General features: G+C 41.3%; 2 protein-coding genes across 5 annotated transcripts; one reads left to right on the top strand and one right to left on the bottom strand.

Annotated features, from left to right (window-relative positions):
* Positions 1–6607: 6607 nt before the first annotated feature.
* On the bottom strand, positions 6608–9894 carry LOC105565082 (cyclic AMP-dependent transcription factor ATF-7). 4 transcript variants are annotated; one of them, XM_012017946.1, is made up of 8 exons: positions 9787–9893; positions 9488–9694; positions 9284–9377; positions 9061–9209; positions 8619–8950; positions 8117–8312; positions 7712–8054; positions 6608–7386 (listed from the first exon to the last, which is right to left on the bottom strand). In XM_012017946.1, exons 2-8 carry the CDS (start codon positions 9536–9538, stop codon positions 6974–6976), a joined length of 1578 nt encoding a protein of 525 aa, XP_011873336.1. In that variant the 5' UTR covers positions 9539–9694; positions 9787–9893; the 3' UTR covers positions 6608–6973. The 4 variants fall into 4 exon arrangements, with proteins under 4 accessions (XP_011873336.1, XP_011873337.1, XP_011873335.1 ...); XM_012017947.1 differs by having other exon boundaries at positions 8216–8312; positions 9488–9894; XM_012017945.1 differs by having other exon boundaries at positions 9488–9894.
* Positions 9895–17602: 7708 nt separating this feature from the next.
* Positions 17603–26615, top strand: LOC105565084. Its single transcript, XM_012017949.1, has 9 exons — positions 17603–18026; positions 18241–19223; positions 20101–20286; positions 24223–24299; positions 24581–24684; positions 24757–24856; positions 25028–25240; positions 25744–25857; positions 25964–26615. The coding sequence occupies exons 2-9, from the start codon at positions 18470–18472 to the stop codon at positions 26117–26119; spliced, it is 1704 nt and encodes a 567-aa protein (XP_011873339.1). The 5' UTR covers positions 17603–18026; positions 18241–18469; the 3' UTR covers positions 26120–26615.
* Positions 26616–27907: the final 1292 nt, after the last annotated feature.

A 27907-nucleotide genomic window follows, 5' to 3' on the forward strand; every position in this document is an offset into this window, starting at 1 on the left:
GTCGGTCGTGCGCGCCCATGTGACTACTACCCCCCGCGGCACCGATCCCACGTACGTACGTACGTACGTCAGCGTCATCGCGCGCGTAACTGACCACTTCTCGGCCCGGGACAATAGCCGTCGGATTCGCGCTGCACGGGAGAATCGGCCCCGGTCGCGCTTCACGCGCCTCGCCTCTCCCGTCCGTCCCCTTCGGATAATTGGACTTATCCCGATATTGATTCAAAACGCGAGGAGCACGGTGGACCCGAGCACGAGGGCAGTTTGAAAAGTTCTCGAAACGAGGCGCTCCGCGCGACGTCGTACGTCGAGTGGGGAAAGTCCCGGATCCCCCTTCCGTGAACACGCGTAACGTCCGAGCCATCGAGCAATCCATTTTTTTTTATAAATCTTTGGACGGACGCGTCTACGCGACTTTCGAAAAAGGAACGAACTCGGGGTCAAATATGTTCGCTCAAAGATCTGTGAGACCCGGTGAACGACGAGATGCCGGTCGTTGGTCAGAAGTCGATCGACATGTATTAAGTTTCGACTTCCGGTTAACGACCCATTGTACACCAGGCCTAAAGCCCGTATCAGACTACAGACTCCCGACTCCGACCCGACTACTGACTCGGACTCCCGACTCAGCCGTTGGCCAATCATACTACAGGGAACTTCGAGTTCTTCCAGCTCGAGTCAGTAGTCGGGTCAGAATCAAACTTGTTCACGTGCGAACGAGAGAGACCGAAATAGCACAAAACAGAGTTTGTCCCGAGGGGGAAACCGCTGACCAAAATCTTGTACACCAATGCCCGCTAATGCCCGGCGGGCATTACTTTATCTTATTATGTTGTTTATCTTGTTTATCTTATTTTATCTTATTTTATCATATTTTATTTAGGCCCAACAAGGCCTAATGCCCAAAAAATACCTAGTAATGCGTAGTAATGCCCAGTAATGCCGCAAATCTGTACACCACAATGTCCTCGCCGGTTTCCCCCTCCGTTTGTCCTCTTCTACGTGAACCTCTACCCCCACTGCTGTGTGTCTCAGGGATATCTAAAATATGTTTTAATAAAATAAGTTAATGCCCACTGGGCATTAGTAGGCATTGATTTTGGTCAGCGGTTTACCCCGCGGTCTATTGTGTACGACTCAAGTTTTTCTCTGCCTTGCCTCACGTCTACGACTGAAGACAACGGCACACGATACTATTTTTACTACTGGATTGCTTACGAGAACCAATAAGGATGCAGAGTTTTGGATCAGGTGACTTAAAGCTAAATCCTGGCAGTAGGAAAAATAGTTATCGTGTGCCGTTGGCCTAAGACAGACTTGCGCGTTTACGGATCGTTTTCTCCCATCAGCCTGACAATTAAGCTATTTGATGGAACAAGTCGCAACTTTTCGTTTAAAGTATGACGTCTGTTGCGCGCGTGCCATTTGTACCTCGTTGCGAGAACTTTTCCAATCACCCCCGTAGATCAGGGAAGGACGAGAATAATCACGTCGACGGGCACGCGCGAATCCGCGCTAAAAACGCCATTTCTGACAATTTCATCTGATTTAGATGAATTTTATTCGGCCTTTCGGATTCTGTGACCCGATTGCATCTAGGATTTTATCACAACGGGGGCAACCGTAATAAAAACGGCCAGCAACAACGTGGCCGGGGTCGAATGTAAAAATAAAAGCATGCATAGACGTATCTCAAGGCTCCAGTGGACCGTATATTATCCCTTTCAGAAGCGTAGAATCGTATGCTCGATTCCCCCGGTTTGTCTTCGTCATATTGCCCGGTGAATGTGTTTGTTGCGTTGATACGTCTCTCAAAGGCCATAAATATAATGGCAACCCGACGCTTCGCCCTTCTCTCTCTCTCTCTCTCCGATCGCTCCTTTCGCCTCGGTCTTTCGACGTTCAGCAAATCTACAAACTACCTGCAAATTCTGACGTATTTTATTACAACAGAACTCGCTTTCCGTTCATATTGATTTAAATTATTTTCGTCGCCGCAATCCGTCAACAGACTAAATTAAATACAAAAATTGTCGCTGTCTCTCTCTCTATATATATATATATATGTCTCTTTCTCCCGCGATATCTCCTGTTCGTTCTCTCGGAAACTGTCGTGAATTTATCATGCCGGAATTTTTGTGAGAAATCGGCGGGTGCGATTGAATCACCGGGGAATTTTCATGTGCCATATGGCCGATGTATTAGTTATTGCGCAACTTTTCCTCGGCCCTGCCGTGAGGAGAATACCCTTCCAAGTTTGGCAGCGTCTCTCTAAGCTACCGTGTATATGAGGGAATTACGCGAGAGGTCTGTTTTTTTATTGATAGCGCGACGATCAAACATGGACGTGCGCGAGCGAGGTAATGGAAAGGGTGGGTGGACGTTTGAGGGGGGAGGCCCGTCGAGAATTTCCAAATGCAGCGGCATACCGACGGGAAATCCGCCGTATTTATAACGGCCGCACGTGCTCCTCTCTCTCGCTCCCTCTCCCCCTCTCATTCTCTCCTTCGACTAGCGGCGATGAATAACTGATGCCATATCCAATCAGTAAATGGAATCCGCGACCGTGGCCGGGAGGAACTCCGTTTCGCTAACAAGAATTTAAGAAGCGAATTTCGGGGCAAATCTCGCACCGAACGTTCCGCCGTATGTACGCGGATAATCGCAAGATCGTACGCGAGATATCGGTGCGATATCGATCGCACAGCGACGATGATTGATCGCCCATCTCGATTGGAGGTTCGGTTAATCGATCCATTTTCCGGAGTCGCGACATCGCCTTGTCTTCGGCCGAGATTCGGTCGTAAAAGTGACGCTTTGTCCGTCGCACCTCAAGCTAATTAAGATTTCGTTTGCTATTTTTATTGAATATGTCTCCGTCCGCGCGAGGATATAATTGCGAAACTTGCGCGCGTAGCTGACTGCACAGTTGACTTGTTAGTCGACGAATTAGGTCTTTAATATTTAACGTAAACTCCGGCGCGTTCATTTAATATGAATAACGTCCACACGGGTTTGCTAGCGCAGGGACAAATATCTCCCTATAGTTAACATTAATGTACCAAGTGCACATATCATATAGAGGTTTTCTAGTATTTTAAATCGACATTCGTGCGGAGAAACTTGTAAATATCAATTTTGTTTTAAATCAGTTTCAAGAAAAAGATTATCAGACACATTTCACCGCGTAAAATTAGTCATTACGATTTGCGAATCGCTACTTCAGTGAAATAACGTCTTATTGAACTCCAATTTTCAGAGTTCAGAATTTATTTCTATTGGCGTATCGATAGAGGAAAGTCCCCTATCGGACAGGCTCCCAATATGAGATAGCGGAGTTTCTGCTAAATTAATAGGCATCGTCCGTTGATCCCACAATGAATTATTGCCTTTGGAGTGAGATCTGTTTAGTAGAAAATTGATGGTTAGATCGTGTAATCGAGAAAAGATTCGTGATTGAATTTGGACTTTGGTTGAAAACCTACTATCTCACATTAGAATCCTATCTCATAATAGAGGGCTTTCCTCTACTAACAAAATGATGCGTTAATCTGGAATCTTCAAATTATCTAAAATCTGTAAAACTCCGGCAATTCTCTAGCAGTCGTTCGCGACAATCGAGAAAAGTCTCGGTCTAAGGTTGGGGAATCTCGCGTGTTGTATAATAGCCGTTCGGTTACAGCGCGATCTCTCGAAGCAGCAGGGCCGTAGCATCGAGCACCTGCTCTCTCTCTCTCTGTCGGTGCTATTTCCGTACGTGCGTCGATTGAGCCGGCTGGCAAGACGAATCGACGCCAAGAATTCTACGAATGATCGAACACAAACCAACATCCTTGCGAGGAAGCTTTGAACTCGCGTGTTTATGGCCCCGCGATCGGTCGTTACCGATTCTACGTAAAGTACCCAAGTACGAATGGTCGAGGAGTGACGAGTCACGTTCGACGCTCTCGAAAGGAAGATATCGGTAGGATTGAATGGGTGTCGCTCAAATAAGAATTGCTGTGTTCATTTTTAATCGATGGATTCATTTTAAGGAAAAAAAATATCTCTTCTCTTCCTGAATTTATGAAAACCACAGATATGAATATTATTTTGTAGCAATCGAACTATTATTTGAAATGTTTAGAATATTACTACCGAGAGTCAACGATATCTGTAATTAGGCAGCAGAAATATTTGGAATATAGAAGCTTTCAGAAGCTGAGAATACCTTCGGTTTTTCCCGAGGGATAAACCGCTGAGGGCATTGTGGTGTACAGATTTGCGGCATTACTGGGCATTTTTGGGCATTAGGCCTTGCTAGGGCATCATAAAGATAAAATAAGATAAAGTAATGCCCACCGGTCATTAGTGGACATTGGGTGTACAAGATTTTGGTCGGCGGTTTCTCCCTCGGGTACAATATTGTATTCTTAAATCGTTGGATTTATTGTAAAGTAGGAGTACCATAAAGCGGCGAGATGAGATATTGCGAGAGAAAAATAGAAGATTGATACTTTTAAGTCGTAGATTTATTTGAAACGAGTTTTATTTAAGCAGATTAGCTCTGAAAAAAAGTGGGACATCAAGGCGTGATATTCCTCCCTTCTGATCACGGTTCCATAGTCCAATATCCCGAACTTGAGTGCGTTATTACATCGTAAATGATTCTATACGAGGGGTGAACCGCTTAGGGTATTGTAATGTACAGATTTGCGGCATTACCGGGCATTACTAGGCATTGTTTGGGCATCAGGCCTTGCTGGGACATTACAAAGATAAAATAAGATTGAGTAATGCCCACTGGGTATTAGTAGGCATTGGTGTATGTACATGCTTTTGGTCTTGACTTCTCGACTCTGCCTCCTGGAAAGAATATCCTTTATTTGTGAACCGTGGACGTCATTAAATAAACGTCAGTAACCGCGCCTGCTCTCTACCGCGTAGCTCAGGATTGATTCATCGCAGAGGACGAAGGTTAAGGAAGCATCGGCGAAACCCGGGAGAGAACAGGGACGCGTACTGTATCCGGCCGGTCGCTATCGACGTCTGTTATCGACACGAGAAAGCGGTTGACAGAGTTTACCGAGTAACCGACAGCAGACCAGACCGGCAGGATGGCCTCACACGGCCCGTTGTGCTCTCGAACGTGACTCACTCCGATCCGCGAAGGGGCGGAAATCTTGTATTTGTTCGAGAAAGAACGTTTGTCCTTTGTTGGCGCGCTTATCTCTGCCCCGATTGCCCCGAACAATTCGTGGCTCTTCTGACGTAACGCACGATTGAAACAGCTTGGCGCACGACACACGCGTGTCCCGGTGATCGGGTCAAATATATTCTCCACGCCGGCGGATAGACGTACGAAGCGGCTCTGCGAGAAAAACGAACGACTATTTACGAACAGTAAAATTATGGGAGACGTCCTTACTTCTCTTGACGGCGCAAACAGTTGACGCGAACGTTTTGAATCCGATTATAACGTTATCACGTGACGATCTCGATTTATGCGTTTGCGGACGACGGACTACGAGATTGTCATTCTTTCGCGCGTGCATCGTGAAAATAAAAATAACGTAGAACACATTATTTTTTGAACAACTGCTCCCCTTCGACTGCAGTGGTTCCGTTTTTTATAATTTTGTCGAGCATCTCTCGATGAATGGGAGAATAATCAATCGTTTGGATCTTTTTTCAGATACTTCGAGGCATTCCAGGACGGAATTTCATCGTTCGACAGCTATTTCCCACGTTTGAAGGAATGCGTGCCCAAAGTCCCTTATCATTCTCCTGTCCGGTGTAGAGTTTGTTAGACGACTGGACGGAGAACTGATAAGGGCCCGAGGGTCACAGAATCATCGTGGGATTGGATACATCACATACTGTTCGTCCGTCGAATGCCGAAAGTACGGCGGGATCAGGTCTGTGTGATACCGGCGTCTCGTGTCGTCGTGGAAACTCGTTCACTATTGAGAGTTCTGGATTCTTTTTGAATAGTTCTAGAGTTTCTGATACATCAAACAAATAGTTCTGGCCTTTAAAGCGAAAAAATCGATTAGTGCAAATTGTAGAACTCTCGGGCGCTTGAAATCTGACAAGAAGCCGTCGAGAAATCAACAGAGGACAAAGTGAGACGCTGGATGAAGTTGGCGTCTCACTTTGCACTAATCGATTTGTTTGCTTTAAAGGCCAGAACTATTTGTTTAATGTATCAGGAACTCTAGAACTCTCCAAAAAGAAGCCAGAACTCTCAATAGTTAATGAGTTTCCACGACATGAGACGTCAGCTTCATATACACCGGGATCAGTGCAAGCTATTTACCCATCAATTTGATTTATATTACGATAATATAATATTTAATAAATGATGATCAACAACTACCCCATACTCATATTTTATCAGCGATTCAACAAATAGACAAGAGGTATTTTTATAAACAGAATTAAATTTATTTAATTAATAGCGGAATGAAGAAAAGTTAATTAATTTTATCATAATAAAGATCTGTTATATAAGAATTTATGTCCTCGATGAAATAACTAATCCATATTTTTATAGATATCTCCTAAATGAAGAATTTATAAGATGTGTAACTTATATTGATGAGTATTTAAGATACAATGAATAATGTACGATAAAAATCTGTTTATTGTGAACTCGATAAATAATATAAAAATAACCTGGTACTCCCTACGTTACTTCACGTTCCTCCATTAGGAATACCTGCGATGATTTATATTAAATAGTTATTCGCGAAATAATGATGAAAGTATGATAAGAAAATATCGAAGTCATTTATTATGGAAGATAAAATACACGAGACGCGGAACGTATATTCCATTAACATTTGCACGAATATCAAATAACTCGCGCTATATTCGCGATAATGTATCGCGTAGTCGTAGCATCATTCGTTTATTCTCCGATTGCTTTAACCGCTACAACTTGGGACATTTACTTACTAATTACAACGTGCTAACGTTGAAAGGCGATTAATTACGTTCCCGTATTCTTAGATGCCGCGTGCTCCACTTCGTAATTCGGATTTATCTGAATAATCTGCCTAGTTGTACCCTCGCACAATTTCCTCGGTTGATTTTGCACGATCAGTATCTGTTTCGTTCCCTCCGACTTCTCCGGTATAAACTGATTGACGCCCACGATCTTCAACGCCGGTAGAGTTTTTATGATCGTCGCGTTTGGAATCGCGAGATTCGCGGTGCCGCAATCCATCTTCGGAAGTATCACCGGATTTTTCATAACCAACAGGGGCGATTTCTTCGTCGACACGTTCGGGATCTTCGCCGCGTAGGAGGTCGATCGTTTTACGGGGACGCCATTGGCCGATATCGGCATCGTAAGTACCTCAGGATTATCTACCGATATTATCTTAGGTCCGAGAACTACTCCTGCAAAATTCAAAAGGATCGATTGCAATAAGGTTATTGTCTAAACTTGATAATATTTCCTTCCTCTTTGATCATTTTAAACCAATATTATACTTAATCGGTTGACACGAACAAACGTAGCGAGAAAAGTGAGGCGTTTTTAAGATGAAATTAAATTTGCGAAGAAAGTGGACCTATCACAATCGAATGTGAGGAGAATAATCGACTGGGATTGGTCATTTTCTTAAATCTTACGTCTTAAAGACGTCATTGTAGACGCCGCATGCAGAACTAGAATCCACGACGTTAATCGCGCGACCAATAGTCGTTCAAGTTAATAACTCGCCTTTTTTCATCGCCTTTGTGACCGGGCAATCCTTGTGAGCTAGCAGAAGAGTCTTCAACCTCGCGACTTCCATACGTAGAGTTTTCACTTCCATTTGCAAAGCCGTGTTCCCCTCGTTCACGTTAGTTACTGTTCTTTGGAGTTCTTGGATCCACTCTCTTCTTTTAGCTCGCGCACGCATCGAACTGGCACGATTGCGCTCAAGAATGTCCTTTTTCTTAAGCTGATCGACAGTCTTCTTGACATTCTCCTTCTTCGCGGCAGTAGTGTACGTTTTCACATATTCCTCGGTCGCTTTCTGACCTTGTACGGTCATGTTCTTAGACAGGGTTTGTTTCAGCTTCTGCAATGGATTTTTAAGAGGTTCATGTTGAAACGCGAATCGTCAACGTAATCAGACGTTACCATTCTTGCCAATGATAGTCTCGAAATCGCAGATTTCTTCATCTCGCATCGCAGAGCTGGTTCGGTTTTAATAATAAAGGTTTGCTGTTCGGTACTAACATTCGATACGTTAGGAGACTCCGGCACCGCGCACAACTGCATTAATTTACCATCCGCGGTTTTCAGTAACAATTGCACCTCTTCACCGTTGATGGACCTTCATAAAAAAATTTTCTAAATTATGTATGAACGTAATATAGATATTTCATCATGATACCTTCAAATATGTATTTCTAAATTCAGAAAGAAGAAATATCGTGCACAAAATATCCAATAATGAAAGCTTGATTGATCATCATTTATAAAGAATAACTGTCTAAAATTTAAAAATAATCTTATAAATGATGTCGTAGCAGATGTTAAGTAATACAAACAAAAGGAAGTATTTGAACTAAAGAAAAGAGTTAAGACTTATCACAATAAAATACATGTAATTTTGTAACGATAAAAAGAGCATTCTTACAGATGAGACATAGGCTGCGTCGATGAAAGTTTAGGCGCTATGGGTATATTTGCACTTGAAATAATAATATCCTCCGAGAGAGCGTCATCCTTCGCAGATGCGACAGTCGAGTCTTTCAGCAATTCCTGCGTCTCATTTGTACTTAGTTTAATACTGTTACACTCGTCAGTCTTTAAAGCGTTTTCCTCTTCCGCATCTTTCTCGGCGAGAGACACAGTCGTAGAACAAACTTCAACGTGATCCTCGGAAAGAATTTGACTATTTGCGGGCAATACATCCGATATATAGGGGAAGATGTGGGGTGTATGCAGCGTGTCATCAGTCATTCCAACCTGCAAAAAGAGAACTTACGTCGAATGCGAATCTTCGACACCTTTCAGATGAAAATCAATTCTTTTACTTTGCTAAATTATTTGAGACAAACATATGTATGCTATCTTGCCTCTGATACCACAAGCGTGCCAGTATTTCCAGCCTCGACAGCTCTTCGAAACGTCTCTTCGAAAGGATTGACTACGTTTTGCAGGTCTTGAAATAAACCAACCTCCTCGCAGTTTTTGAAGAACCTCGTTGGCGTTGGAGTTTGATCCGCTACAAATTGATTGATCTTTCAGCGCATCTCAGATACGACATACATTAGTCAAATTGTCAAGTGACATTCTTACCAACGAATCCAGCACTCTTAGAGTTATTGTTAAGATTTAGCATCATGTCGTGCTTCTTCTTGTGCATTGTCAACTGATCTTCGTTCATAAAGCTCTGTAAACGAAAACGCAATCCTGTCATCTCTCATCGCAGTTCTTTAAAAGTGTTTTCCAACCAAGTTACACTTCTCTCAATTACAGAGACACTAATAATCATGCACCTACCATATTGCAGCCCGATGTGGAGCAAGCGAAGAGTTTCTCCGAGTCGGTCATTACGTACGTAGTCTCTCGCACGCCGGATTCCAGATTTCTTTCAAAGACGACGGAATGCAGGATGTCTACGCTACAATAATATCAACAGAGTAGACATGACCAGTAACTCCTGTTCGCGGATATCCCAGTCGTCACGGAGTGACGGCCACGCTCTCCCTAACAAATAGATAAAAGTTCTCAGCCCCGAAATACTGCCACTATTTTCACACGCAAATACACCGGATTTAATTAACCGTAGCCTTTAGTACTTTGCATGGAGGCTGTAGCCATGTTGGCAGACTACGCTACACCACCATCATCGTCTGACAACACTCCAACACTCCTCACTAGGTATATTGACCAGAGAGAAACCTGAGAGCGACCAGTCAGGCCGGCGTTTTACTTGATACACAGTTTTCTTCGACTGATTCCAGCGCTTTACGCCCATGATCATGTTTGGAACTATTCGGCTACACCCATTTTCAAGCACTGCCGATAAAGTCTCCACTTGGTGCGTGTCCGTGCTACGCTCATTTTTAAGAGGGTAATGCAGTGCCTAATTTTGGTTGTGTTCCGTCCCGCATGCATGGAATGTCGGTAACACGCAAATCAACGTACGCTGCGAAAGCACCACGCGGCAAACCAACACGGTGTAGAAATAATAAACAAAAAGTAAAAATAAAGTTTGCTTACACGAAAAAGAAAGTTTATTATTTCTACACCACACATTATTTCATACTTGTAGACTTTCAATAATACGCACGGAAAAAAATAATTTTGCTATTGCAGCAAAACTGTTGCTGCTACTTAAATACTGCCATATTTGATAATAACGTGATGACGATACGAAAATTGCTTTATTATACCTTATTAAAATTATTCACCGTTACAGCAGAACGTTTAATAGAACAGAAATTATTTTACTTCTTTAGCTAAATATTTCGCACAATTATTTTTCAATAAGATTAGTGTTTTTAACACATAGTTGTCCATCAAACAGAAAATAACTTTATCATAAAATAAAAGACAAAATTTACTTAAGTTTACATAAGATATACTGTGCTAGCAAATTATTTTTCTCCGCGTGATATCTGTAAGTGAAACAAGTTTTCAACTTGCCTGCAACATCCCTGAGATCTAAGCAGCTGCCCTCTTGTGCCGTTCGGTAAACTAAAATTGCAGTTGATAATCCATTTCTCATGGTAAAAGGCTGGGGCAGGCATTAAGATTCACCCTGTATAGTGGCCATGCATAAGAGACGGCGAGACGTAATTGCGCAAATGACACAGAAATAACACAGTAATGACACAGAGTGGTGTTGAGTGTGCCTTGGCAATGACTTTAAATTCATGCGTGACTTTTCATTAGTTATTATATCATGTTGACATACAGCAAATTATGTAGATGCTTTGTTCGAAAGTAACAAGGAAAGTACATACAAGTACATCTCGTTGTTGATTGAATAGCGATATATCGACATAGGAACGCTGAAAAGCTTCTCGGCTAAGATTTATAATAATGGCATAAATTTAAATAAAATAAAGACACATTAAATATAGATCTTCATTAAGAAAATAATTTATTCCTAATTAAATAAATAATTATCTTTAAAAAAGCTCGAGTCCATAAAATATGTGAAACATTAATAAACGCCTAATTTTTATTACTACAATATATTTACAGTTTTAACAAAGAACACACAAAAGATGGAGCAGTCTAGATATCCTAAAAAGAAATTTTTCTTCTCATCCGCCTGTCCTCTTCGCGAGATTGTTCAAAGATAATTATAATCACTCGCCGCGTAAATGAGTAGTTACAGAAAACTGCGTGCCGACCGAAAGTCCAAGAAGCAATTTTCACGCAGCAGCGACAGACATTTCGTAGTGAAATTTCGCGCGGAAAAAAAATAGATTGTCCCGCGCGATTGTGGCTCTCCGTGAAAGTAAGTTTTGGGATTGCTAAGCTTACGGATAGTGAAGCGAACAACAGCGGTGTAATCTACATATATTACCACAAGTTGCGCCTCGGTAAGAACAGATCCGTGCCAAATGCGCGTAAGAATTGGTAATTACAATTGCAATCACAGTCTACTTGATACACAGTGATTTTTGAGAAATCCAAAATGAAGAACAAAGTGTAAAAGATTGAAACAAAGCTTCTCGTTAATCCAACTGGCAATATAATTAATTAAAGTAATAATTCATTAAAGTGTAAAAGAATGAATTAAATTTAAAATGTTCACGATTCGGAAACGAAACAGTCAAACAATTCCACGTTAAAGAACATTTAACGTTTAATTAAATAATTAATTTGCAATTAAAAAGAATTGATTGATAGAGAGAAAAAGCAGATAAAAACTTGTTGAGCGAAAAAGAGCGAGAAAAGAACATCTGGTTAGAAAGTGATGAGTTCCGTCCAACGCTTTTTATCCGAAAGGAACGGATGTAAAAGACTCCCATTACATCTCGTCGTAATTTCACTGACTAGATAGAAAAGGAACGCTTTGGGCGCCTTGGACCCATCTGGAGAGAGTGAGAACAGGCCAAAGAGAGTGGTCTCGGATGCTGATGTTTCTGTTCCTCATCAGTAGTTAACCGCGTGTCGCGGTGCTCTATTCATTGATCCGTCGATGTGTGAACGTGATCACAAACCGTGATATATGAGTTTCATTGAATTTCTCGAACGAATTAAATCTCGAATTAACGTTACAACTACCTCGCATTAACATAGACACGTTCGTGAGGTGAATTTATCCCGAAAGTGTACGTTTCCGCAACATAATCGGGCCTTCAAGCGCAAGTGTGTAATAGTATAATACAATAATATTATATAACAAAAAGGTAGGAATACAAAAATTTAATATAATTGTAAAGCTTTATTTTATATCACGCGCAGCTAAAACTTCTCCCGCCTGTATTTCATTTCACATTTAATTTCACCTTCAATTTTAAATTCGCTTTAAATCAGAAGCGCGCGACGTACAATATATTACTTGTAGCGATTAACGCCAGTGATTAGTGGTTTAATCGTGACAAACAATAAACGATGATTGAATCGAGGAAAATACTTTCTCGCGTCTCTCCTACGAATGTCACGTCGCGATCCGCGGACAAGATCTCTTACAAGACTCGCCTTCAACCTTGATCTTGATAGAAATCCAGGTGAGGCTGTCGGATCGACTCGCTGCACGTGCTTTCGATTCTTCACAATGTGACGAACGATACCGCCGTAAAAGCTGTCGCAACAATAAATTTCCTCGCTCGTTTATAAAAGTTAATTGAAGCCCTCGGCGACATGTGCGCCCCGCTGTAATTTTTCTCTCTTTAAAACAGTCATTGACCGAGAATTTATAGAATCTCGCGCTCGAATGACTTTGTCAATATATCTTCTGAAAATGTTGTATAGATAAATAAATATCCATTTTATTTGTCTCAATATATAATACGTATCCAAGGTCTAGAAAAAATATCTTAAACAACGGCGAGCTGATTGCGCGGGAGTGTATCAATTAACAGGATAAATTCAAATTAGGCGAATGTGTGCCAGGCGTGCGCGTGATGGCCACTTGTTTATTTTTCACTAGACAAAAGAAGCGCGAAGAAAGTCGAGCAATCAAAAACAATAGCGTGCTCGTATACGGGCTTTAACTCGTAACTTACGGCATGATGGTTGAAAGTGATATTTCACTCTTTCCTTCGTCTTCAATTCTCCTCGTACCATCTAAACGAGACGGCCGTTCGAAGTTCGTTCTAGGGCAAGGCTCTTATTTCACGAAATAGAGCTGCTGCACGGGCATAATTTAGTTCCGCGATACTTACAAGGAAAAGTAGATTTTTCTACGGGGTTCGATGATTTTTATTATCACGAGTAGTACTGAAAAGATAGAAAGTGAGTTGAGGAAAAGTTAAACGGGCTAATTTTTAGTAAAACTTTTAGTAAAGTAAACATATCTCTCATGTCTATCGCTCGCTTATAGATTTATATCGATCTTTCGTATCAAGCGACAGTATCTCGCCGTTGGGACGGTGGATTGAAAAACGACGCTCTTAAACCGTGATCTAATGCTAAGAGGACCCAGCACGTTCTTCGCCCGCACTCACCACGATGAATCGCCGTCGTTGTCAAAGTCGAAAGTTACCGGTTAACTTTCACTAATAACCAAAGGAGGGGGGGGAGGGAGAGGATGGGGAGGGGTACGTTGCCGCGTGGACATGGTTCCGCATGTAGATCGGCTGTAGAACGTTACGAAGCACTAAAAGGCGTGCCACTTGTCTCGGTGGCCTGGTTTCGTGTCCCCCTTTTGTACCGGACTGTACGTGGAACGTCTTTGGACACGCTAACGTGAACCCGCTCGCGATACGCTGCCGAGGAACCGATCGAGGATGTGGACAAAGGCTCCAAGTTCCCCCAAGATCGACAGGGAAACCGGAGCGTGTCCGCGCGACTCGCGATCAACCCTTTGGCGCTCTGCACGATAACGTTCAACTGTGCTCGCGCGATTTGCAATAGAATTAGTTTAATCAACGTGCAGCTTACGGAACCGTATCGATAATTTCGAAATCTAAAAGCGAAAACGTATATTGACTTCGAAGCGTAAAATCCTCTAAACTTGATAAGCAATCGCGAAGTTAGAGAGATTCTGCATCGAAAGATGACAGATAACGAAATTCCGAAAGATCTTACTCCGTGTTAACCCTTTCGCGCGAAACGGCCGTCTGATTCTAAGTTTGAGATAACATTGTACGTAATGGACAGAAATGAGGACAGGATGGTCGGGTTTGACCCATAAACGTGGGATAAAAATTAACCGTCCATTAAATTCCATATAAAAAAATTTGTATGAAACATCAGAAGGCTATCATTTAATATGATAAAACGATGTAATATGCGCTGGAAAAATCGTTAAAATGTTTTTACAAAATTTGTGCGGACAAATCCGCCCTCGAAATACGATCACGTTTTACAAAGCGCATATTTCACAGTTCCAGCAATTAAACCCTTTGCAACGAGGCTCGTATTATCGACCTCTTCGATTAAACATAGCACTTGCAGGTGTAAAAAAAATTTAGCAACTGCAGTTACGACGCGTAAAGAAACTTGAAATAAAACGCGTTGCTTTTTTCATCCGAGGATCTTTTTGTGCTTTAATAGAATTACCGGCAAGACGGTGACGAGCAATCGAAAAGCACGAATGATAAGGTGAAATCATGAGAGACGCGGCAAAATGATGCGGCACCGGATCAGGAACAATTCATGACGACGTCGTGAACATGTTTAGCTAACGACAGTGAATCGCACGATCAACGCTGACGGTCGAAGAAAGAGATGACTATTCTCAAAGCCGTTGCGCTTATCTCGTTACTTCTGATCGCCGATACCTGTTGTCTCGCTAATAATAGAAAGAACAATCGATTTCTGAGGAATTTCGGTAAATAGATAGTAAGATTTTTCGTAACTTTAATAAATAATGTTAAAACCAAAAGATTTAAAAGAGTACTTTTTTTTAGGTCAGCCGGAGAAAGAAGAAAATATCGAAAATGCGATCGACTCGCACGGGCAGATGAGATTCTTCGATGAACTTGGGTGTAAGTAGCATCGTTAATATTACGTTCACATTGTAATATATTAGATGTTGTTACTCCAAACACACGTTGTTCATACATTACAGTATAAATAAACAGGTATTAAAATAAATTTTAAAGATTCTTTTAAGAGGAAAAAATTCGCTCGTACGTCAGAATAATAAATTAATTTCTTTTAAACTTCTTGATAGAATATACATATATGTTCATGGTACACTTCTACTTTCTTACTTAACTAGTAACACGATTTAAATACAACTCCAGTATATATGATTGTCAGGTGTGACGGTAACATCGTCTGCGAAATTAAAATGGCAAATAGTACTAACATTATAATAGAGGAAAGTTCCCTATTACGAGATAGGCTCAATATGAGACAGTGAAATTCTATTAAATTGATAGGCTTCATCTGTTGATTCCACCATAAAGCGTGAGAATAAGATCGGCCTAGATAAGAATAAATAGGTACCAAACGAAAGGTCTCGTCAAGATGATCGCAGATATGTCAGTCTCAGAGTGTACCTATTTAACGTTCCAGAGATATCGGGCTCCAAAAATTCGCAGAACGTAAGCGATGAAGCCGTCTGGACAGACACCAATCATTTCTTCGGAGTGGAATAAAAACTTTAAAGCCCGATATCTCTGGAACGTTAAATAGGTACACTACGAGACTGACATTATCTGCGATCATCTTGACGAGACCTTTCGTTTGGTACCTAACTCCGTGACCAAAATCGAATGCGAAAAAAATGGGGCCATTTGCCTATGGACACTTGTTCTCACTCTTTGTTGTCCCTGGAGCGAAATCTGTTTGGTAGAAAATTCATTGTTAGATCGTGTAATCGTTGCGGAGAAAAATTTGTGATTGAATTTGGGTTTTGAGAACTTGCTATCTCATATTAGAAACCTACCTCATAATAGAGGACTTTCCTCTATCTATTATTTTCCTTTCAAATTAATTTCAGTTGACAAATGAATAGCACGCGATAAGGATAATTGAGCCGTGCGAGTACACTTGCGCGCAACGTGAAATCTTGTCAAAATGATAGGTATCGGAAAGATTTTAAGATGACAAACCGGTTGACGTTCACCGGATACTCTTATTTCTACAACTAAAGCAACATGATCTATTCCAGGCAATGCGAGATTTCTTTATTATTACTACATGTGATAACTATAATCACTTAGAAAAAGACACATTCAGCGTGTTATCCTTCTTGTATGGACATAATGAAACTATTCAAACAAAATATGTCAAATATTTAAGTTATTTGCAGTTAAATATTATAATTAATTGTTTAACACCGCAAGAATATTTTCGCGGAATTAAAAATAGTTAAAGAGCAGAGGACGCTCTTTGAACGAACTTTATTTGATATCACAATCATCTAAACGAGAAGACACTGCGATTATAACAATTTTCTACCACAAATGTAAGCAAAGCACGAAAGATCCACAGCCGAGTTAACAAGGAAGACTAAATCGGAATCGTACTTGAAAGGCCACTTATCGACGCTTACTTTCTACAAGAATATTAATAATGAAGCGCACGGAAGCTCTGTTTTCACTGCGACCTCAGCGAACCTCTTCTCTGTCGTTTATAAGCGTTTTACCGATGATATCTTTCCTCTTATTGAAAATGATACCTACTACTTTCTCGTTGAAGTATTGAATTGTACGAGCTCATGAAGTTTCATTGAATTTAGTTCAATCTCTGATAATAAATATCGTAGAACGGTCTAAGCGAGCTTCTACTTAATTTTTACGATTAAACGCTCGCACACATGAGAAGATATCTGAAATTTAACTATTAACCGCCATTCATTTTTTTAAATGAACAAAACAGGACACTCCATAGAAAGGTCTAGGTTTTATCCACCAGAGTAAAAATACTCTCAGTGAAACCATGCGATGAAATTGGGTCATGAAATCTCAGTCTATCGAATCTATTCGATGCAAATGTCAAATTTTAACGAATAGCCACAGATTTTCCAAAATCATATACGCTCTTATCTTTTATTTGTGACAAAACTCAATATACTATTTATGAAGTTATCATACAATACGTTTTTATTTTTGATAAATCTAAATGCTTACTGAAATATGGAACGGTAAATATTAATAATTTCTTTCCATATTATTATTGTAATAAAACTTTTAAAGAGAAGCTCTCGATAGAGAAATAAAAAAACCTACAAAACAATACCAAGCGATGGAACGAACCAACGGAAATACCATACAGCGATAAGAAGTACAATTTCAAGAATAGTAGCAATAGACTGATATAAAAATATAGTTTAAACAATCCAGCAAAGGATTCGTCAGAGAAATAACTATCCCGGTTTTCCGCCTTCACGAGGCGACTGGCCCGAATCTCGACGAAGTTTTCCAGCTATTCAGAGTACGACAATTTCGCGGCGACATAATAACTCAACGAAGAAAGAAATGGAAAATAAGGCACACAACACGGCGATGTGTTCTGGCGACGGTGAAGGTGGGGAACCAATGTGAGACCAACGGACGACACCGTCGCCGCCGTTGCGGGAAAGCTGATGCCGGTGAAAGCAGTGGACGCCTTCTCAGATCGGAACATCGGTTCAAGACAGTCCACGTGCAGAAGGCGTGTATTGTCACGGCCTCTCATTCCGGTGAAGTGTAGTAAGGCGCCTTTAACCTTTGACACCGTCTCACGATCGTGCACACGCGTCAGCGATCTCCGGGAAGAAGCTGCGTTCACTGTCACCTTCCGTGGAAGAGTTTGTATGATAAATCGAGACTATTGTAAGAGAAACCCAGTGATATCAAAATGGCGGTGCTTACATTGGATTCAAAAATCGTTCGAAATACTGTGCCGCTCGCAGGAGCCTTCAACGAAGTGAGAGATTTGTGAGAGAAATTCGCCCACGAATCACATTACAATGGTCGAGGTGTTAAAGATTTATGATTCGTGATTAATTGACAATCAAATCTTATCGAGTGCGTTCAAAATCTGAATTTTTCTCCAAAATTGAATGTTTATTATTCGTATGAAAACAAGAAGGGCGATTCAACGAAATTAATCGTGTGCCAATTAATTCCTCGAGCGTTTTTGCAAGTGAAATTTCAACTGGTCGAATCTCATAAGAGAAACTTGACTTGCAGCTTCCAACTAAGTCAAGTTTCTCTTGGAATAATTTCGGAGAAACTTGATTTAGTCTTCAGCCGCGAGGTCTCCACCGTTCTTCATCGATCGTCGTTAAATGGAGAAGGTGATGGACCGTTCGTGAGTTATCCCGATCGTAGTGCGTCCTTTTAAACTTTCAAGCGTGCAGTGAGATCGTGACGATGCGCAAGGTATCCTTAAAGTGACAAGCGGAAGTCAAAGTCGATCATGAAGATCGTGCTCGGGATGCTTCTGATCACCGTGGCGAGCGCTTTCGATCACCATGACATCTACTCGTGGAGACGCAGAGAGGATTGCAAGATCACGGCTGCGAGCCGATCGATCGTACCAGTCAAAGTTAAGGAAACTCGTCTGCAGCGAACCGATGTATATCGATCGAGATCGTCGACCCCGCGCGAGGACAATACTCTTCAAAACTCGCCGAGAAGATTCGCGGTGGCCGACGCCTCGGACGAGCATCACGATCTCTGGCAACCCGAAGCTGCCAGGACGAGACAGGATCTGACGCGCGAGAATCGAGCCATCGAAGGCACTCTGAAGAACGCGATAGGCGTACCATCCAAGGTCGAGCAGTATCAGTACTTTTCCAATTTTCCGTACGGCGGTGACGGGTCCACCGACGCCATATTGAAGAGCGCGGATCATCCGACGAGCCCGGTGTTCTCCAAGGATACCCAAGATCATTTCTCGAATACAGAAGAGATGGACTGGAGCGAGCAGGATGAAGAGGAAGAAGAAATGGATCTCCAGGAGTTACTGAACGAAATGAGACGGAAGAGATTAAATGGAGTGCTCGAGGAAATGGTAGACGGACATCGACAGGGCAGGGGGAGGAAGCTGACCAGCCAGCAGCAAGGTGCCTTGCTGGTGGAGACGCTCAGGAAGAAGCGAAACTACACCAATGATCATCGGGGACACGGCTCTAATCTACAGAGCGGCCTTATGGATATGTTGGGCAGAAGTATGTAGGACTGAAAATGGGACGAAAATGAAACTCAGGAAGATTAAAAGTGCTTTTAATCGAATGAGATATATCGATGTCGGGAATAAACTTCGTAAATGAATTTATCAAAACGTATAAAGGTGTGAGCTGCAAATGAAATAAATCCTATAAAATGCTGTTCGTCTGGGTACCGACAACTCTCTTATTTCTCGAATAATTAGAATAAAACGAAACTACGTTAGAGTGATTATTGGTCAAAAGAAAGTCAGCGAATTAATGTTTTCGAAATGCTTACCCTTCGCTAAGTGTTAATCCCTCTTGACCTTCTTACAGCCCTAAATTACCATTGAATTTCTTCTTACGGGGTTGTTAAAGATAGAGTCTATCAGAATTAAGATCATTTCTAAACCCTCGAAATGCTATTGAAAAAGAAATTTAATTAATTCCAACTGATATATTAAAAACAATTGACAATTAATTTAAGAAATAAGATAATTGTTGGAATCCCCTTCCCCCTCATAGAAAAACTCTGTAAATAAGTAAAAATACGGAGAGTGATGGATGACTCAACGTTTTATATCTGATATTTTCGAAAGTCATTGATTTTCCAGCATTGACAAAATACAACATCGATCACAAGTTAATTATTAATCCAATTGTACAAATTAAACATTGACAGAAATTTTTTGATGAATCGTAACGGCTGATATTGATCTTCAGAAAAACGGGCTGAATACTACGCGAAAAAATATATAATACTTGACGTAATTAAAGTTGCAATCGCGTGACAAGAGATAAATAAATACATCGATATCGCAATAGACTTCCACTTTTGGACGTCTTTTTACGTTGGGACAAATTTTTGACTAATGTTTATACGTGAAATCTGTTTCAGTGATACCGCAAACGTGCAAGTACAAAGGTGCAAAGTTCGAGTGCGGCCTCAGCATTAGCTGCGTTCTAGGCGGCGGTCGACCTGTCGACCTCTGTTCCGGAGGTTTAATATGGAGCTGCTGCGTGGACGATGAAGACATACCCGAAAAAGTGCCGCTACCGACCGTGGGTTTGCTGCAGAATGCCAGTAAGTTCTCCCGCACTAAGGCATATACCGACACATGTACTAAGCACATATGCCGAAAAAAGCACTAAATTTACTTTAATTAGAGAATAGGTAAACTTCAACTGCGAATGGTCTGCGAATTCACTATTTAGGAGCGGAGGGAACAATGAGACCGCCGTATGTTTTTCTCACGGAAGAGTTTTTAATTCAACGGCGTGTCTCAATTAACTCGCGGGGTCCTTTTTATCTGCCGTCATGCCGCCGTAAATTTACGACATCCTGAAAGAGGGTCCGTGTCCTCGAATGTCGCTAAACCGAGTTTCTGAACCGAGACTTCGAGGTTGTGTCGCGCTTTCAGCGCGAGGACAACTTCCGTAAACGCCTTAAAAAAATTTCTTTCCGATCGAATTGTCGAATGTTGATCTCCGTGCGCGACGATAACAATAAAATAATACATTCGATACTCTCTGGATGAAGTGAAAAGATTCGTAACTGCATTTAGCGAAGAAGAAGCGCGAAGAGAACTGATCAGCAGCATCAGTAACTGATAATGTTGAATCAGTGACTTGTGGCGTTCTATCAGTGACTGATTACGAGAGTCAGCTACTGGTAATGTTTCTCAGTTAACCAGTTTTAATAATCAATTTCTACATCACTCTGAAAAACTAGTTAGACAATGATTGTTATCATCAGTAACTAAGCGCTGATTAGTAACTAAGTATCGATCTGTATTTAGTTACCGATGATAATAATCACTGTGCAACTAGTTTTTCAGAGTGATGTAGAAACTGACTATTGAAACTGGACATCAACTAAGGAACATTACCAGTAACTGACTCTTGTAATCAGACACTGAGAACGCTACAAGTTACTGATTCGACATCATCAGTTACTGATGTCGCTAATCAGTTCTTTTTCTTAATTAGTAAATTTGTGACAGTCAAAAAAAGCTACGACTGGTGACTAAACTCATGGCTCAACTAGAACTGGAAGTTTTATCAATTACTGATAAATATAAAACAGAATAAATGACCAGTTTTTATGTCAGTAACTGGTAAAATTGTTTCACTATATTGGTTGTGCTGTCATCAGTTACAGTGATCAGTTATCCATCAGTTAGCGATCAGATTTTTACTCAGTTCTGACTGCATTGTTTCTTAAGGGAATACAGATGATACTGTAATTAACGCTAACGTAGGGGAGGTAACGTTATTTTACCAGACTAACGTTAAGGATCAAGATGAGATTAGATCGCGACAAGGTAGAGAACGCTTGGTTTATCGCGAACTGAAAGGAGACACCAGCTGGAAGTAACCTGATTTCTATCCGGCGACATCCGAAATTACACAACCAGCAGCGTCCAGCTAGTGGCGCGCGCGCGCGCACCAACGCTGCGTCAGTACGGCCGGCACTTTCAAATACAGTTATTCACACCTAGTTTGCGCGACGGCATCGCGTTGCACGCCCGCAGAACTTTACGCGAGCGTGCTTTCCCAAGTCGCAAGTCGCTCACCGTAACCGCGTGACCATCAATACAATGGCACTATTAGAAACAGGCGAGGAAATAGTGTCACAGAGCAAAACAGTTACAAGTCACCGTATACATATTTTCTTATCATATTATTTGTATAATATAATGAGAAAGTAAGCACAATTCTCTTAATTTTTCTCATTACGTATATCTCGCGACACACGATTTTGCCTGATTTGGGTAAAAGTGCTTCTTCGTTGCAACGGACAATTACAGAGAAAACGATGCAAGTGACTAAAAATATTATTAGTAATCATTTCTTGTATTGCTTTCTCTCATATATAGATTCATTATATTCTGATAGAATCGTTAATCCTCTAGCTGTGATTAGAATTTAAGACATAAGCTAATACGCGCGCAACTATGATAATTGCCATGTTATCGAACTTGAATTCGGCCGCAAAGCCGCCGCGATGCGAGTGAGTCCGAAGTAGCTAATAGCAACACCGTTACGTTGCCCAGCGTTTTCCATAAATCTCGGGCACCAACAGCCATACGTGGACGACGACGTGCACATTTACAGCAGCGCGGTAAAGCCCGGCAGGCCCTCGCACAGCCACGAGGCCCACCGGCCCACGTACGTGGCTGGCGTCAGCAATCCGACCAGCCTCTACGATCCACCTTACGCGATCTGGAGCCACGATCGGCCGACGAACGATCTCGCGGTCGGCCACGACCGACCGACGTACGCTACTCGTCCGTATCACACGGTTCAGGAATATCCACAGGACGAGTACGACGGCGGCTACCCGCCCGCCGCTTCCGCCGGGCCGATCGAGGAGGACTCGTCCAACGCCATGGACTACTCCAGATACCGTGGTAATCGCATGAGAATGCACGCAGATTGTTGCACCGAGTGTCGCACGATGTGTGTCGAATGCACGAGTCCGAGGACTCGCTGAAACCTTGGTGAGTTCAGATTCCGACGACTGCAGACACGCAAGAATCCCGCCGTGTCTCTGTAGCATGGGAAATTGAGCTCACCCCAAAACTATATACCTTAAAACTTGTATCGCTTCAACACGTCCGGTCGACTCTTCTGCTTTTTATCGCTATCCTTCTTCGCGACGGTCCGAGAGCTTGGGAATCTCTTAAGCGCACTTGATTGTTGGTTTGGATATGCTCGATGTTGACTGCTACTATTGTCGATCGAAAACCCACTGACTTGATCTTAATCTAATCATACTGAATTATGAAAGATGTTTGTGTGCGTCATCTATGCCAACAAATATCAACAGATAATTATTAAACTTCGTACCAGACGTACTCAATTCATTGATGTCAAGAGGAGAAGAGATGTCGTGCTGATTTTAACGAATATAGAATTACAGCTTTGACGAAAATCAATATGAAATATACGAGACGAACTGTGACAAATTTTATAAAATGGATAACATCGAGAGACGACACGAAATACTATATTTATTACTAAATATACCAGAATAATCGAATCGATCTATAGGGGATAAAGGATTGCAAATAACGGAGACAATATCCAAACACGCACAATGTTTCGTTTCGCATGGAAACCGCACAAAAATGAACGCTTTCGTCGCCACATCGCACATTCTCCTGCACAAAGTGTTGTCGGGAAAAAACGATTAAAATTGAAGAAATTGAATTTGGAGAAAAAAATAAGAGACTGCTGAAAAAATGAATGGCGACAAAGAACGAGGGATAAAACGAAAAAGGGCGAAACAAGGAGGACAATGGAAGAGTGAATAAATTCCGTGAAACAATATGGAAACAAAGAAGAAAAAAATTATATTCCTATAACAGTCCTCGGGTCCTCTCGAATATTGAAGTACGAAGTAGGGACATGAGATAGAATATAAAAATTAATCGATCTTGGTCTTTCAATAAAAATAGCGAATTTTTAAATGCGCATCTTTATATTATACATATATGTTATTAGCTTACTTATTAAATTCAAAATGGGAAATTAATAAGACATTGTACCTGTTAACTAACATGTTTAATTATGTAACGTTTAAGGATATCTCATATTCCTATCTTCCTCGAATCGCGTGCTAAGAAAGTTTTGCAACGATTAATTCTGAATGATATATCTCTATAAATAATAAATATATTTCCTAAAGTCGCGCGCGCACTTTCTACGCCTACGTCTATTTTCTGCTTTCTGTCTCTCGCCAAGGCGCGAATAATCTTAAGCAAACAGCTAGGTATCAGTTTAATTGCGATAATTGTAGAAAGTATCAGTTAATAAATTTTCAGCGCGAGCTTCTTTGCATCGCATAGTCTCATTTTCTCCTCTACGACACGCACAAATCTCTTCGGTGTGCCCGTCCCCAAGTATCACCTTCGCATCTATAATCGCGCATTATCACCAACGCGGAATATCGGACATTTTCTCTTTGCAACGCGCACTCGGAGCTCGCAATAGCTAACAGAGATCGTACTTTCAGGCTGTGGCGAGCTCTACACGAGGAGCAACAGGATCGTAGGTGGACACTCGTCCAGTTTCGGCAGTCATCCGTGGCAGGTGAGGTTCACCTCGCGCGATTTTCTCCTCTCCGTCTCTTCGCTCGGCCGCTATAAATTCATCCTCCCGCTCGGCTCTCGCGGAGCGACATACTCTTCCTTTCCTCTGCATTATTCATCGGGAACGAGCCATCAATTTGCTCGATTCGCCTAGCGCGGAGAGCGAGGAGGAAAATAATCTATTAAATCTTCTCTCAACGCCGCGAGCCGTGACGCGGACTCGAATACATATTTCATGTAACGTGGCTGTAAATACGCCTCTAAACGTTTTCTTTGTTGCAGGCCGCTATTATCAAGTCGGGATTCTTGCAGAGCAAGAAGCTGTCTTGCGGCGGCGCCTTGTTGAACAACCGATGGGTGGTCACCGCGGCACACTGCGTCGCGACGTTAGTATTGATTATTATCGTCAACAGTTTAGTAGAACAAAATTGTTGACGTATTGTATTTTTGTATGTCAGGACACCAAATAGCAATTTGAAAGTTCGACTCGGGGAATGGGACGTCCGAGACCAGTCGGAGCGGCTCCTCCATGAAGAATTTAATATCGAGAGAAAAGAGGTTCTCCCTTTGAACATTAATGCTTTATTGATTGAACGGTATCCGAAAACTTCGCGTCGTATCGCGACGAGTATAATATTAAAGAAGAAATTGCAAAATGCACACACGCCTATTGGGCTTTATGTCCAGCGAAGCGTGACAATTTAATAATTGCCCTAAAAATAACAACAGATACACCCACAATACTCCCCTACCGACTTTCGAAATGACGTGGCTTTGGTGAAGCTGTCCCGGATGGTGGCTTTCAAGCAGCACATCGTCCCGGTTTGCCTGCCGGCGAGGAATTTGAAGCTCTCCGGCCGTACCGCAACCGTCGCTGGTTGGGGACGAACCAGGCACGGTCAAACTTCGGCGCCAACCGTTCTTCAAGAAGTCGACGTCGAGGTGAGCTCGACTTGGCTAACGCATATGTCTTTGATGATATAAAACTCTTCTCGGGCAAAGTGTACGCGATCTGTCGTACAAGTTTGTCTAACGATACAATTCTACAAGACGATTTTCGTAATATTTTATGTTAATTTATTCATAAAATTATTTATATTAATAGAAGAATTTATCTGCATGCTGTAAATTCATATATTCTTTCATATAATTCATGTATAATATAATATTTATATTATTTAATATAACATTTTTAAATAATAAAGTGTCTAATTTGTATAAATATCCATTTTAGTTGGTGCAATTTAATAATATCGTTACTTTTGGAGAGAAGATACTTTTGTAGAGAAGATAAATTCTAATAAAATATATCCAAATAATTAAATTATATAATTCTTGATTGGATGGCGCTTATACTTGGCGTCTTTTTTTTTAATTACACGAAAAATCATTTTCTCAATATATCACTAAGCGTGTATGTGTATGTGTCTGTTAATTCTGTTTAGGTAATACCAAATGACAAATGTCAGAAGTGGTTCAGAGCAGCCGGGAGGAGGGAAACCATTCACGACGTATTTCTCTGCGCAGGGTATAGACAAGGCGGACGAGATTCTTGTCAGGTGATCAAACTAGAATTCTCATTCCAAGAGATATTCGCTTAATTCGGCGATTAGCTAAACACGCGTGAAATTAGAAGACTTTCGTTCACAAGTTATCTCGGAACAGGGTGATTCGGGTGGACCGCTGACAATGTCCGTGGAAGGCAGACACGTTCTGATCGGTTTGGTCTCTTGGGGTATCGGTTGCGGTCGCGAACACCTACCCGGCGTATACACCAATATCCAGAAGTTCGTGCCCTGGATCGATAAAGTTATGAGCTAAAGTGGAGGAAACTCAGTCGCTCCGAAGGATGAGTCGCTTTACCCGAGGAAAGGAAGTAGGAGGAAGAGGATAAGAAAGTTACCAAAGTCTTATCTCGTTTTTTAAGGACTTTTCTAATCGTGCTTGATTACGAAGAATAAGGCACTCTTTCGAAAGTGCCAAAAAGCATGATGCTTTTCAAAGCGTTTGTCGTGCTGAAGATCGTTAAGTATATTCGAAACTGGCAATAAAAAGTTCATCCATGGTTACAGTCGACGTATCCCAGATGATTAATTAGCCAGGCTAGGATGAAGTTCTTAAAATGCTAATTAGATAATAAATGAAGATCGTTTGAGCTGCTTGTAAGCTTCGTTGTTGTTATTTAGATTATATTATAAATAATTTATTGTCACGTATATTAAAATGAAAAAATGATTTCTAAATTTCAATACGTTTGTCTTGATATTAACACCACAAATACAATTGACACAGTGTTTTATAATTAATCTATATATTATACGCGAAGTTTTAGAAGAATTAAAAAAATAATAAGTATTTCAAATATATTTAAAAAATTATCCTGATTTGTGATATAGTATAGAATTTATAAAATGTACCTTAAAATTTTATTCGTATCAAAAAAATATATATTTACCCGCGTGCGCGAACAAAAATACACGAAAATGTTTAAAAACAGGAAGAAAAATATATGAGAAATCTCAATTGCAATAATATATACCTTCGTTTATAATAGTCTCCTATCAATATCTTGACGAGTTCAAACAACTATTACTTTATTGTGACAAACGTAATTCTTACATTTGCTACCACACACTGTTAATTTATGATGACGTTTACTTGAAAAATCTGTAGAAATCTAATTTTACAACAAATATACTGTATATAAAATAGTTTTCTTCAATTTCGTGTGGATACGCGTATGTACTCCACGTCGATATATTACCTCCTGTTATCGACCATCTACAAAACTGGATACCACCTATCCATGCACTCATAAGTATCCTACGCAGGATAACTCGAAAGCTTCAGCGTGCGCTCCCGATAATGTAAGAGTATACTACGCTAGGATACTACAGAGAAATACATATAATGATAAAAAGTTTCAAAATGCCATTCATAATTTTATAATTCAAGAGAATTATTTGCAACATTTAATTTCTCACCAATTATTGTTACAGCGTATCTAAACTATTAAAGTACGCTTCTTTCAAATGTTATTTACTTATGATTTCAGAAATCATATTAAGATACAAACATTGAGCTATTAGTTAAAAAATAAAAAGAACGAGGTAAAGGGAAACTGGCATTCTCCTAAGATGAGGTCAATCGTGGGAAGAAAAAGAAGGCGGTATATCTTAACCCTTTAGGGCCCAAACTGTACATATCCGCTCCTGTCCTCGGCAGAAGCAGAAAGAGAACGGGATTGGTCACAGAGAATGCGCGAGAAGTGCACCTACCCCGATACAGGAAAAGAGGGTGGGGGAGAGACGGAAGGAGGGAGAGAGCGAGAGCAATGGTGGAGGGTAAGTTGCTAATTAGAGCCAGATTAAACGCTTGTCTGGGGAGCCATTTTCCTTGCCGTTCCTCGCCGTGGCCGAAGGAGGATGAGCGGCGTTTCGAGACAGCGAGGGGGGGGGGGGGGAAGGGGACCAGGAAAAATGGGGGGACTTGCGGGGGTGGCTGAGGCTGCGAGAAACGAGGAAGGGGTGGCGGCGAAGGGACGACGGAACGCCGACGCCAACGTTGGCGGGAGAGGCGGGCTTAATGAAAAGTGTTTGCCCCGTAAAA

This window comes from Vollenhovia emeryi, unplaced genomic scaffold, assembly GCF_000949405.1.
Source record: "Vollenhovia emeryi isolate VEMERY1.0 unplaced genomic scaffold, V.emery_V1.0 DF939155.1, whole genome shotgun sequence".
In the NCBI taxonomy this organism is placed as follows: domain Eukaryota; kingdom Metazoa; phylum Arthropoda; class Insecta; order Hymenoptera; family Formicidae; genus Vollenhovia; species Vollenhovia emeryi.

What these genes read in the sequence shown, in the direction of transcription:
- LOC105565082 (XM_012017945.1), bottom strand. Translation starts at nt 9,538, where the DNA reads ATGACCGACTCGGAGAAACTCTTCGCTTGCTCCACATCGGGCTGCAAT. An exon ending in GACTATCATTGGCAAGAATG is followed by an intron (nt 8,055 to 8,116) that starts GTAACGTCTGAT and finishes AATCCATTGCAG; the next exon opens with AAGCTGAAACAAACCCTGTC. An exon ending in CACAAAGGCGATGAAAAAAG is followed by an intron (nt 7,387 to 7,711) that starts GCGAGTTATTAA and finishes TGAATTTTGCAG; the next exon opens with GAGTAGTTCTCGGACCTAAG.
- LOC105565084 (XM_012017949.1), top strand. Translation starts at nt 18,470, where the DNA reads ATGAAGATCGTGCTCGGGATGCTTCTGATCACCGTGGCGAGCGCTTTC. An exon ending in GCGGCACACTGCGTCGCGAC is followed by an intron (nt 24,685 to 24,756) that starts GTTAGTATTGAT and finishes TTTGTATGTCAG; the next exon opens with GACACCAAATAGCAATTTGA. An exon ending in GCGGACGAGATTCTTGTCAG is followed by an intron (nt 25,858 to 25,963) that starts GTGATCAAACTA and finishes ATCTCGGAACAG; the next exon opens with GGTGATTCGGGTGGACCGCT.